We start from the raw sequence: 13,084 nt of genomic DNA on the forward strand, positions 1-13,084 counted from the left end.
CACACACACGTCACTGGGTCGTAGCATCGTCTCATGACTTTCATTAGTGCATCTTCATGTGTTGCAACCCTGAGAAACTGGGTTAGGAGGAACTGGCTGCGTTTCTAGTGGTTTCAGTCGGAGCGGCGCATCAACGGAGTGTTCATCTTTCACTTTGACATCTCGGTCAGTGAATGAATTGTAGCCGCCAGGTCTGATGTTTCACCCTGGAATCCAACTCGCACGCAACCAGGAGGGTGGAGGCCCTCGGATTACAGAAGTACAGTGCGGTAAATGTATTCTGCAATAAATGTTATTGATTTAAAATCATTGTTTGAGGTTTTTTTATGCGTTTTCATTCTTTCTTCTGCAGCTGCAACGTGATTACAGCGATGATAATATCGGCCTTCTCTCTCGACTATCAAGGCAACCCTTGAGCAAGGCACTCGTGTTGTGTGAGCCGATCGTTTCCTATGTGGATGAGGCCAAAGTTAAGAAGCACAAAAACCCATATTCTCCAATAATTTTATTCATAATTTTAATATAAACAGTTAATTGTTGAATAATTTACACACAGCAAGATTTTTATTTTCATATCATTGCAACATTTTTCTGTACATGTCACTACTTGGCTCTCCTTTGAAAACATAGAAAAAATAAATTGTCAAGCGTTCATTTAGTCATGGCACATTTTTGATCCTGTACAATATGCATGTATTTCTGTCTGTGTGAGTGTGTGTGTGTGTGTGTGTGTGTGTGTGTTCAACATGTTGATATCTGTGATACATAAAGATAATGGCACATTTGGATCCAGTGTGAGGGATGAAGCGATCTCTGTGGGTTTTTGCAGGGGGGGGGGGGGGGGGAGGATTTGGGTTTTTCTTTCTTTTTTTTTTCTTGACTGTACATACACACATATACCTGCTGTCTGCGTACGCACCGATGTCTCAACATAACGTATACACAACACATCCCCCAAAAAACAAATTAATACATATCAGCATATTCATCTGCAATAAAAACGACATTAATAAAAAGAGGTATCCTGCGAGACTACACACAGCATTCTGGGGGACCACCTATGTGCACTGAGGAGAGAAAAAGGCTTTGAAAGGACAGAGAGGAGGAGGAGGAGGAGGAGGAGGAGCAGCGGTCGGAGACGAAGGAAAAGCCGTGGCAAAGACTTCAACAGAGGACGACACGGACACAACTCCACGGATTAAAGACGACGTTCAGCACGGGGAGGACAGGATAAATATACGGTGTGTAAACTGGAGCAGACCACTGGACCGACAGGTGACGGGGGTCACCACACCTGCAGCAGCCCCACTGTCTCTCTCTCTCTCTCCCTAATCAATAACACATACGAACAGTTCATCATAACACGACTGGCAGACGGCGCTTCATTATTCATAGCCGTTTGGATGCAGAGACTCCTTACAGGGAAACGGTGGATGTTTTTTAGGAAACGTGCTCACTTGGTGGGAGAGAGCTTAGTGAGATCCTCGGCTAGCAGTCGGTTGGTAAGCAGCTGGGCTTAGCACGGAGGAGAAACAGCTGATCCTGGCTCTGTCCACGGATGACAAATAAATCTGCCTAACTCATGGAAAGCTCGTTCACTAACACGTTTGTTTTCTGACATAAAAAGGGGGGATCGCACACCGGGCAATATCTTAGCCAGGACCCGCCGGTCCAGCACATACCCCTCATGAAAGTAGATTTATTTTACTGGTGGACAGAGCCGAGCCGGTTCCTCTTTCCCACATTCTCCCCCATCAAGAAAGCAAATTTCCCAAAAATCAACCGCTCCTTTAACACCTCCAGCGTTACGTCTGAACCTCAAACATGTCTGGTTGTTGAATGATCACTAAAGTTCTCTCTCTCTATATAGATTTTTGTTTTGTTTAGCTTATTCAGGATTGTATCACTCATTCAAAAGGATGTGCAGTGGTCTTTTCCAGTTTTTCACATACACAAAAAAACAAAAAAAACAAACACATTTTGCAAACTAAACACGTTTCTTTGTCAGAAACGAGTTCGTACAACAACATCTGTGATAGGTGACATATTTGTGACAAAACAAGGCTTTATGGGTGACGTGCTGCTGTGGCTGGGCGGGGCGGCGGAGATGCACGACGACGTTCAGGACATGCATCGGATTAAGAGAGGGTTGTGAGGCGTTTTCAGGCCACGTACTGTTTGTTACACAGGGGAAAGCCCTCGGACCGGAGATGTGCTGCTCCTGGTAAATACTTCCACTCTGCTCTTTTTTTTACTGTGTAGTGGGTTGTGTCGTGAAAAAAAAAAATCTATCTCTTTAAATTTAGAAAAAAAAAAGTTATATACACATCGATAACCATGTTAAATTCATAATGTACAAGAAGTAGTAAAAGTTTACAGTCAGAAAAAGTAATTTGCCCTCCATACTTTGGCTAAAAAAAATAGAAATCAACATCTCTAAAATGTAATACTTTTTCTTTAAAAACAAAAACAATAATACATACAATGCTTTGTTCTCACCCTGCGCCGTGTCACTAGCATGCTCCGTCCAACCGCTTTTTTATAGGTCAGAGGTCAAAAAAGAAAAAAAGTCCCTAAAAAGATCAAGTGCTTTCGTTTTCGGGGGGGATCTCCTGCTATTTACAGTCGAGAGCTTATTAGTCAGCTTTGTTGTTTCGTTTTTTTGTCCAAAATCACAAAACAAATGGAAATCCTGAATTGTAACGCAAATCGCTTGTTGCTAATCGTGGGTTGTTGTTTTTTTGGCGTGTGCTTTGGAGCCTTGCTGTCCAAACGGACTGATGACGAAAAGGGAAATCAGTAAACATCAAATTATCCGTCGATAGAGATAATTCTTTTTTTTTTTTCATGCACAAAGCAAGCCAGCACTTAGCAGAGTAGAGACACAAGTTCAACTGTCATAAAATACAAATTACAGTATTTTTCCCCCACCGAGGGGGAGAATGTTAAGAACACAGAATGCATAAAAAGAGAACTCCTGTGTTTTCATATCGTGTTTGGAAGGTGGAAAAATCCTCTTTATTGATTGGTGGAGACATGTTTCTGCTCTGAGGGGAGTGAACCGGGTAGGGGGGGAGAGGGGGTCAGGTGGGCCGTTAGTCTGAGCAAGGCACTATGGGGTCGGGGGGCCCTGTTTGCTTCGCCACCCCCTGACCTGCAATGTTCCCGTCCAACCGCTAGAGGGCAGTCCAAACCACGTCACGCCAGAGACAGAGGAGGATTCCTGATTATCTTCAAAGGGGGGAGAAGGATTTTGGATGAATGAAAAGGGCGTTTTTTTGTTGTTGGAAACTCGTCCTTGGACTTATCGTCTCCACTTTGCTTTTCGCGAGGATGCTGAGAACTTCAGTCAGAGAAGATTCAAAAGGTAGGTAGGTCGCTCTTCTTCCTCCCCGTCCTCTTCATCCTCCAACCACAAAGCATCGGGCCGCGCCTCCCTGAGACGAAAAATTACAATCTAGATTTCTGTTAATAGTTCTTATGGCACACAGGATTGTCCCAGTCCAGCTTGTTTTTTTTTCTCCTTTCCTTTGCAGAGGGGGGGTTCCCCCTCTTTAAAACTTTTTAACCAGCCCAGACGCCAGTGTCGTGATCAGCCGAAAACAGACCCAATCCATGGCATTGACAGAAAATAAAGGTCATCTCTTGATATTCACAGTAGAAAAAATATACATACAAAACACAAATCAGAAACAGAGAAAACAGGACAAATAAACCGACGACGACCGGAGGAGACTTGGGATTTTGAACGCTAACGGTTTTGACCACAGAGACAGATTGACAGACTGAAGAAGAAGAAGAGTAGGGGCTTCCCGCCAGACAACAGGTTTAGTCCAGATGTGATTTATAAAATAAAAAAAGCATGAGGGCTGAGCTTGGTTAGCCTTGGCTACGTGTAGATGATCACAGATATGCATTCAGAGCCGAGACTCTCATGTCACATCCTCAGAAACCAGCAGAGCCGCTGCTACATACAGTCCAGAGGAAAAACGAGGGGAATACACACATGATAAAGCTACGCCGCTTCTTCCGGCGCCCAGAGGAAGCCTCTTCTGAGTCATTTCATAAAGTGGAGCAACAATGAAAGGGATAGATTTTCCATAAAGCCAATTTACTGCCTTATGTTTACACATTTAATAAGTGCTTTGGGGTAAAACAATTACAGGAGGGGGATAATAGTTCATGTATCCCTTAAACTCTAAAATCAAGACGTTTAAAAACAAAATAAAAAGGCCCAAAAACATGACGCTCCCAACAATATCAACACACTGGGCGGGATCTTCCGCTTCCTCCAGGATACAAGAGGAAGAGAAGAGGTGATGTACGATTAAGTGATAACATTTGAAATGACGGGATATTGTGAGACTGACAGGTGATTTAGGCTCTTTAGACTGATTCCTCCATATGCACTGAGGTAGACTCTGGCCAAACACAAAGACGACGACAATTACTTACTTACTTTACTAACTAACTAGCTAACTAACCACTCCCGCTGCTCGCCATCAGCTACTCCACCTGTATAACAATAACAAACTAGGCTTTTTTACATCGCTCCACTCTCAAACACCTTAAAAACGCTCGACTAAAAAGCTAACTGTGTTCTTCTTATACAATGACAATGATCATAATAAAATAAATATCTGGTATTTCAAAGATATGGGCACCATCTTAATTAAAAATTGCATATGCGTGTGAAAAAACCACCACAAGATAAGCAACCTAGGTCGAGATGGAGTTGAGAGCCGTGTCCCACTTCCAGACCACATACTGATCCTAACTAGGTTCTGAGTATGTAGTGTATACAAAGGTGTACTAACTGCTAATTAAGATAAGAATTCAGTATTAGTATAGAGTGAGGAGTTGCGACACAGCTGAGGTCCACCATTTTTTTCTGTCATGTACGCGAAACTGAGGGGCATCCGATTTTTTTTAATATATAAATCTTTTTTTTTTTGTTACGCTTTTATTTTCCAAACTATGTCACAGATTATTTACAAAGTACAAAAGCCCCAAGAATATGACTCCTCCAAAATAATGAGCTAAAATCTACATCATAACCTCAGGCGACTCCGAGTGCACGACAGCACAGACTCTGGCCGATCCACAGTGTCGCCGCTAAAAGTACGAGTCGAACGTTAGTGTTCAAACATTAGCAACGAGCTGCAAGGAAAAATACAACAGGAGAGAGGAAAAAAAAAACTGCCCCTAAGACTTCCAATTCTCTTCTAGCAAAGAACGTTGTAACTCTACGAAGAAAGACTGACGCAGCTTTGATTTCTCTGCCTCATGAGAAGAAATACAGAGAGAGCACAGAAGCCTGTGTGTGTGTGTGTGTGTGTGTGTTACTAGCTGACATAACTAGCCTGGACGTGGCTCTGGGTTGGAGAAGGCACTGGTAAAATATGGAAGCAGCTCCTCTGCTTTCTCTGACTGATTCTGTGGGTTCTCACTGTTGACAGAACGCTGCCAACACTTTGGCTATACTATAAGTGCTGAATGCTGTTCGGCTAGATTGGCAACCACACTGGTCTGTGTGTCCAGAGAGAAAAAGAAAAAAAAACCCTGCTGACTATCACCTCCCACGCCTGCTGTAGGTAGAGAGCGACAGAGGATGGGTTTATGATCGTAATGAGAGAGACTAACTTTTCTGTGGCTTTGCGTTCGGGTTGACAGGAATGTTTTTGGGATTCCCGGCAGGAGGGACTTCAGACGTTCGATTATTAAGAAGGAAAAACAGTCTTTCATGTGTTCTCTGAATGTGATGGGGTGTGGTGATGGTTTGGAGACAGGCAAAAAAAAAAAAAAAGGGGGGGTGGGGGGTGGTTTTCAACTAAATCCTGGAATGTCAGACCTGAGTGAAATAGCTGCTGCACACCGTGTACTGACTGCCTAACTGCATGTGATAGCAGAGAGAATAATAGGATTAACCATCACTCACACACTCCCTCCCTCCCTCTCAACGAGATAGAGAGACTGCCCCCCCCCCCCCCCCCCCCCCTCTCTCCGTTACCTGCTGTGGACTCTGAACACAGTTGGAACTTTCCGTACGTCTCTCCAGCCCCTCGACCACAAAACGTGGAAATTTCCAATAGCCTGATTTTTGAGCAGTGAGTTCGGCAGCCAATGGGAAGCCTCGGGGGGGGAAACTGAGGAGGGAGAGCATGCAGGAGGTCGTGTGTGGTGCAGAACCATGGGAGGGGAACGTAATGTGTGAATTGAATTTAAAAAAACACCTTCCATCCAACACAGAGGTCCTGGACCGAGTCAGAACCCAGGTCGGATGGGGAGGGAATGCTACCGATCTATTTAAAATTACGAGGGCGCTTAGTGCTGGTCATAGAACAGACAAAAAGATGGGGGGTGGGCCTCATCGCTCCACCTGCATTTGGCTGAGCTGGTGTTAATTCCCAACCCTCGTCGTTACGGCAACACGAGGAAGGAGTTCTCCTCAAGGACGACTCGCAACCACCTATCACAAAATAAACCTGCGATGAGGAACGCATCTAGACCAGATCTGACCAGAGAGACAGCAGACACAGAGACAAACACACATCAGGTGCACTTCCACCTAGAAAAGACCTCATCCCCGTTTATAAAGCTTTTTTTTTTTTTTTTTTTTTTGGTTCTTTCTCTTCTCTTTTTTTCCATTGTTGTAGTAAAATTGCCTCCTCAGCTTTCAGTGGAAACAAGGTTTGTAAAAAAAAAAAACGATGCAGTGAGTTGACAATATTTCAAGGCTTTCTCCTTTCCCATCCACACAGACAGAGTACTCAAGGGGGACTGGAGGCCTAAGACACAGAGAGCACTGATGGTAGATTAGTGTGATTTCTGGGGCTATAAAAATAAGAAAATTAAAAAAACCCAGAAAGAAAAAACCTGGCAAAACAAAAATACTAGCAAAGCTTCTGATGAAAAATATTACAAATATGAACTATTTACAAAAAACATCAATATGCCATATATTATATATGAAATATTAGTACAGAAATACCAATATTCCATATATACTATATATATATTATATATATTTATATATTTCTATACCCACTAAAATATATCAAAGCAGCAGCTATTGGTCAGTCTGAGGAACTCTTTTGTCCAATTCTTAACTGTTTAAATATCCTTCAGCCATATAGTGAGGACACAGAAATACAACTGAGAAAGAGAAGAGGAAAACAGAAGAGAAAATAACAATAAAAGCAAATAAATTAAAACAAAAAAAACTATTCACCAAACACCCGATGAACCTGTGTGTAGTTTGGAATTCTGCAGAACCAAAAAAAAAGAAAGCATTCCTCTAGGAATTGATGTTTGCTCTAGGATCAAGTCTTTGAAAAGTCATCCCACCGTTCCAAACTGATTAAGTCATTGTTCAAAAGGAAATTAGTATAAGCGCTGATAGACACTTCTCTTTGTTTATAGGCCACATACAAAAAGGCCACTATCTGAGTAACGAGATTTCACTTGGAGAAAGAAAATAAAACAACAAAGCACAGAAATGTGGAAATGCAGGTCGGTGGGGGGAGAAGGAGGGACAAGTCTTGAGGAGGTTGAGCATAAGCAGCCTTCTTGGTTGTCTAAGGTTTTGTTGTGTTCACAGTTTTGTTTTGTTTTTTTCCTCGGTTTCCATCACAAGGAGTCCTGGAAACGTGGCAATAGTGAAAAAAACAAAAAAAACAATAGATAGTTAAAATCTGTCCGATGTGTTTTGGAGGAAGTTAAAAAAAAAAGAGTTACACCATGTTTGCATCCCTTGCTTGCCTGTGAGTGGCAGCCATGAGGAAGAAAATAAAAAGTCCTGAGATCTGGGTTTTTTTTTTTTTTTTTTGAAGGGCTTCTCCAAGAATAAAAAAAAAATCATTTAGAAAATGATGAGAGGAACATGAAAGATACAGAAAAAATGTACTGGAAGAGAAAGAAGGATGGGAGGGGGGGTTAAACAAGTTCATTTAGGAAACAGGAAATGTTAGGAAGGGCTGGATCTGGGCAACGATAAGATTCGTCCGTTTTTCTTGCCACCGTTCATGTGTGTGTAGGGGACATGCTCCTCATAGTTCCCCCTGAGGGCCACCGAGGGCCCGCTGTCTCTGCCTAAGCTCTCCTCTCTCTGGGAGTAGGAGGATGGGTCCAGTGGGATGCTCTCCATGTTGTCCAGGTCCAGGTCGTACTCCTCGGTCTCGGGGACTTTGTTGTCCTCGCTGTAGAAGAAGGAGAAGTCCTGGAAGGACGGGTGCAGGTCCTCCCGCAGCATCTCGATGATCTCTTGGAACAGCGGCCGCATCTTGGGGTTGTACTGCCAGCACATCTGCATGAGGCTGTGCCTGGGAACCGGGATGACAGGACGCAAAGCATTATACCCCAGGACTATATTATACCCTTAACTCCCTGGGCACAATCAAATATAAGGTATAAAGATATTTGTGATTTTGGAACTAGTTTTCCCCGTATTAAGGTCCAGTAGCAGTCTTCCATGCAGTGATGAACATTAGGAAACCTCTCCAGATTTACTATACCGCACTATATTTGGTGTTCTGATGCAGAGGATTCAAATGTTTTTTAGTTAAGTTGGGAAAAAAAGCTACCTTAAAAACTTTGTAGGGATCAAATGGATCAATGTGTGCTTTTTCTCCAGTTATTTCCTGAATTAATCAATTCAATACCTGAATTTAAATATCCGCTGATACAGCGACCAATACCGGAGCTCATTTTGCATAACGTTTAAACATTTATTCCAAAGCAATTCATTCGAACTCGTAGCTCGTGCAAACTGCGATGTGCACGGCAATGCATTATTAACCACGGTTAAGTAGACTTCTATTCATGAGTTCAAAGGGTATCACAGAATTGCAAAGAGCGCAGTAGCAAATTGATAAGTGCTTCGTAAGGTGACTCTCGGCGTCTGTCTGAAGAGCTGGAGGACCGTCGCCCGAATAAAACAAACACTGCTCATATTTATGAGTCGGACTGTCCTCAACTCACCATGTTGAGCACTTTACCTCCATGCTAAATACATTCTATACCATTAATATGGATTTATATGATGATGTGATGTGATACCAACATCAGAACAATATAAAGCATAATCAGAATTATAATGGGTTCCCCCATAGCAGTCATCAAGAAGAACCTTCAATCTGAAAGGTAAATCACATAATCCAGACGAGATTAATGGATCAAGACTGCGAAGGTAGACGTGTTGACTCACATCCTCTCGGGGCAGTTGTCCGGCCGGTCCAGGTATCCCCCATCCATGACGAACTTTAGAACCTGTTCGTTGGATAAACCCTGGTACGGCTGCTCTGCTAGGGTACTGATCTCCCACAGCACGACGCCAAACGACCTGCGGACGCGAATGCAATGGGAGGTCATTGAAAGGGCACCAGTGACGTCATCATGACCCCCAAAGACCGGCACCACATCTGCACTTACCAGCAGTCAGAGTGGGCAGTGAAGACTCCGTCCTTCAGGGACTCTGGAGCCATCCACCTGACAGGAAGTAGTCCCTTCCCTCCTTTGCGGTAGTAGTCGGTCTCATAGATGTCTCGAGTCATACCAAAGTCTGAGAGAGAGAGATATTTTAACTTGTAGCACACAGTAAAACATATTCACTTCAACACACAGCTAAGTGAGATGAACTTTAGTCGCATTAAGAACAACAAGGAGACACAAGCAAACTCGTGCAGCAGTACCTCCGATCTTGACGGTGAAGTCTTCCGCCACCATGCAGTTCCTGGCCGCCAGATCTCTGTGGACAAACTTCTTGGCGTTGAGGTAGGCCATACCGTCTGCAATCTCTGCAGCCATCTGGATCATCTCCTTCAGTGTGGGTGGCGAACGGCCTGTGGGATTGTTCTACACAGACACAGTTATGAAGTCAGTCGGTGATTTTTTTAAACGTCAACGCTAAGCATCCTTGAGATGGGATTTATGTGCGACGTACCTCAGAGTCCGGCCTGAGGCAACGCAGGTAGCTCTTCAGGTCCCCGTGGGTCATGAGCTCCATCACTACCAGGGTGGGCTGACCTTTGGACACCACGCCCAACAGACGGACCTATACAGAGCAAAGTAAAGAAACAAACATCCACTTATAACAGGATTTAACCTTACTTTGACTGGAAACAGTAGTATAATAAATTGAATAATAAACAGAGATACATATAAAAAGGACAATTCCCACTATCTGATTTTCACAGCTGACAGCACAACACACGGCCATTTAATTGGTGCTTTTTGATGAAATTATATTTGTAGGCCCAATTGCTTGCCAAGTGTTAACTTTTGTTTTTGGAGTCAAACAGAGTCAATATGGCAGCGTCAACACAACCAGCGAGTCATGATTCTATGAGTCACGCGTGTTCACGCTGGTTTTCAACAAAACACGATGGGAAAGCTGTAGTGTGCTACTTCACAAGTGTATGGATAGCTGCTCCCAGTGGGCCCGTTAGTCAGCGAGGTGAAAACAAACAGTGTTGTGGAGTTGTCGTACCACGTGGTGACAGTTGAACGCCTTCATGACGGAGGCCTCGTTCAGGAACTCGATCCTCTCCCGCAGGCTCGCCGACTCGTTGACCGTCTTGACGGCGACGCGCGTGTCCGGGTCTCCCTTGATGATGTCCTTGGCGATGCCCTCGTACACCATGCCGAAGGAGCCCTGACCCAGCTCTCTGAGCACCTGGATCTTGTCCCGAGGCACCTCCCACTCATCGGGAACGTACACTGCAGGAGAACAAGACACAAATCGCCATTTCGATTAAGCAAACGCATCACGAGGCTACTTCCCAATGTGAGCTAGTTATGTAAACGCTCTTCTTACCATCGTTGGTGCTGATGTACTCAGGGTTGGAGGAGGCGATGAGAGGTCCTGTCGGGCCTTCTGTTTGCCTGGAACAAGACCACAGAAAGCATCTAAGATGCTGAAGGCTGCTAGAAGATGTTCACAATATCCCTCATCTTCAAATCCCACTATAGGTTTACAAATGCAATAAGCAACATTCCCTGTTTGATGTGATCAGTCAAAGATCTCACCTCTTCTTGAAGATCACAAAGACTCCACATCCCACGAACAGCAGCAGGATAAAGCAGATGACAGGCCCCATCACGATCCAGATTAAACCTGGATCCGCTGTAAGAAACATCAGTCATCGGTCACTTCACTTGGAAGATGCAGAGTAAAGACAGATCTCCATGAGAGAATGTGTAAAAACGGCAAAAACAAGCCTTGGTTTATTAAATAGCTTATGACTCCTCCTTACGATTGGGCATGAAGAAGTAAGTGGTTTCCGTAAAAGAGCCGTTTCCCGCCAAGGAGGTGGCGCGGACCTTCACGCTGTAGTTTCCAGGTTGCACGTGTGAAAGCTTCGTGCCACCTGACTTGAGGTAGGCTGGTCGCGACACACACGCTGCGTGAACCTGGAAAAAACATGGGGAAAAAATGGTATTATCCTAAAGAATGCTTTTACTTGAATCACAAACTGTTTTCGAGCAGTTTCTAGTTTTCTTACACTTCAAAACGCTTATTGACTTTTAATAAACTCCTACATGCCTGCCTGAGGATGCTACAATCTTTTGATATTTGTCCTCCAAAATCAACATAATTTAATCGAAATAAGAAATAACACTTGTACTTTTAAATTAATTCTAAATCAATACATCATTTTTGACGATTGGGATACAAAATATAATGTTCACCGAACCAACAACAGCATTGTTGTTAAACCTTTTTCATATTTTATGAAGCAGGATTCAAAGACGAAAACCAGCAAACTTGTGCGAGTATATTCACAACTTTGAGCACGTGGGACTTGTCTGTTTGTCGGATGCGTTTAGTCTCGCCATATGCAATAAATATCCAATAAACCAAATCAACCATTTAAACCCTGACATGCTCTAAATGTCAAATAATCCCAATCTGCTTGCTGCAGCTGCAGGGTGTGTTAGTGACTGGTGTGTTTTCAGTGCAGTGCAGGAGATGTCGTCTGAGATGCCAGTCCATCCCTGCCACTGCATTAGAGTCTTCCTTTCTGCCTCTGTCACTATGGTAACAGAGCTGCTGCTGGCTCCTAGGGTCAGGCAGTGCAGCAATGAATAGCAATGAGAGATGAATTCTCACATTTACAGCAAGTAAACAGCAACAACACACACACACTGTGAAAGTCGAGCCCTTCTGCACAAACACATAGAAATAATAATATGCAAACGCACACAGTGGTAGCATGGGGGAGTTTGTAAACAAATATTTCCTTTGTTCCTCTCTCCATATAAGGAATAGAGAGTGTGAGGGTATACAGCAAACCTTTCCTGCAGCCTCCACTCCCCAGAGTCCATCATCCAGATCCCTCCCGGTTCTCTCTGCATTTCTTCCTCCCTCCATCCACGTGTACTTATGCACCCGTCTCTGACCTTTTCTCCCTGCATCCTCACTCTCTAAAAGTTCGGCGAGAGTTGATACTGACCTCTGAGTCTCCAACCTTCCTGTAGAACACCTCATACAGGATAATGAGCCCGTTAGGGGAGCGAGGTGAATTCCATTTAATCAACACGTACGGAGCCTCGGCCGTCACTATCTCATGGGTCACGGGGCCCGGGATGTCGTCTGCTTTCTCTGTAGGGACCAGACAATGTCAAACTATTAAGAAACACTTCATTTTTTGGGGGGGGATGAAACATATGAAGTTCATTCATATTTTAACTTACCCTCTGGCATGGTTCGAGCACTGACATAAGTAGCCATGCTGCAGCGTTTGATGTCAGTTGCGTGGTTGCAGGCCATGATCTCTATCTTGTAACTTGTAAAGTGGTGAAGGTTGGAGATGACTGTGGACTCCTTTGAGAACACCTTCAGCTCCACCTGAGCAGAAAAAACAAGAGCGATCTGTGGTTAAACTCAAGTCATATCATATACAAAACGAAAAAATCAACCATTTTGAGGCTACACTGAACAGGAATATGCTCTTCCTTTACTTTCTGTCTGGTTGTGACAAAAACAATAAATATGTGATGTGCTTTCAGTGATTCGGTGTGTAAATTAGGAAACATTTGGGGGGGAAACAGCAAACACTGGCACGAGAATGACAAATCCGTATGG

General features: G+C 43.8%; 1 protein-coding gene across 1 annotated transcript in view; it reads right to left on the reverse strand.

Annotated features, from left to right (window-relative positions):
• Positions 1 to 490: 490 nt before the first annotated feature.
• The window catches only part of insrb (insulin receptor b), a 75,006-nt gene continuing 62,412 nt past the window's right edge, over positions 491 to 13,084 (reverse strand). The window contains exons 13-23 of the mRNA XM_084011232.1: positions 12,694 to 12,847; positions 12,453 to 12,601; positions 11,253 to 11,409; positions 11,026 to 11,122; positions 10,814 to 10,881; positions 10,487 to 10,716; positions 9,941 to 10,051; positions 9,690 to 9,852; positions 9,430 to 9,559; positions 9,206 to 9,340; positions 491 to 8,321 (exon numbers count right to left, since the gene is read on the reverse strand). Of these exons, the coding sequence (XP_083867358.1) occupies positions 7,967 to 8,321; positions 9,206 to 9,340; positions 9,430 to 9,559; positions 9,690 to 9,852; positions 9,941 to 10,051; positions 10,487 to 10,716; positions 10,814 to 10,881; positions 11,026 to 11,122; positions 11,253 to 11,409; positions 12,453 to 12,601; positions 12,694 to 12,847 (1,749 nt within the window). The 3' untranslated portion in view covers positions 491 to 7,966. The remainder of the gene's footprint in view (positions 8,322 to 9,205; positions 9,341 to 9,429; positions 9,560 to 9,689; positions 9,853 to 9,940; positions 10,052 to 10,486; positions 10,717 to 10,813; positions 10,882 to 11,025; positions 11,123 to 11,252; positions 11,410 to 12,452; positions 12,602 to 12,693; positions 12,848 to 13,084) is intronic.

The sequence above is a fragment of the Eutrigla gurnardus genome (genome assembly GCF_963514095.1).
Source record: "Eutrigla gurnardus genome assembly, chromosome: 6".
Taxonomy (NCBI): domain Eukaryota; kingdom Metazoa; phylum Chordata; class Actinopteri; order Perciformes; family Triglidae; genus Eutrigla; species Eutrigla gurnardus.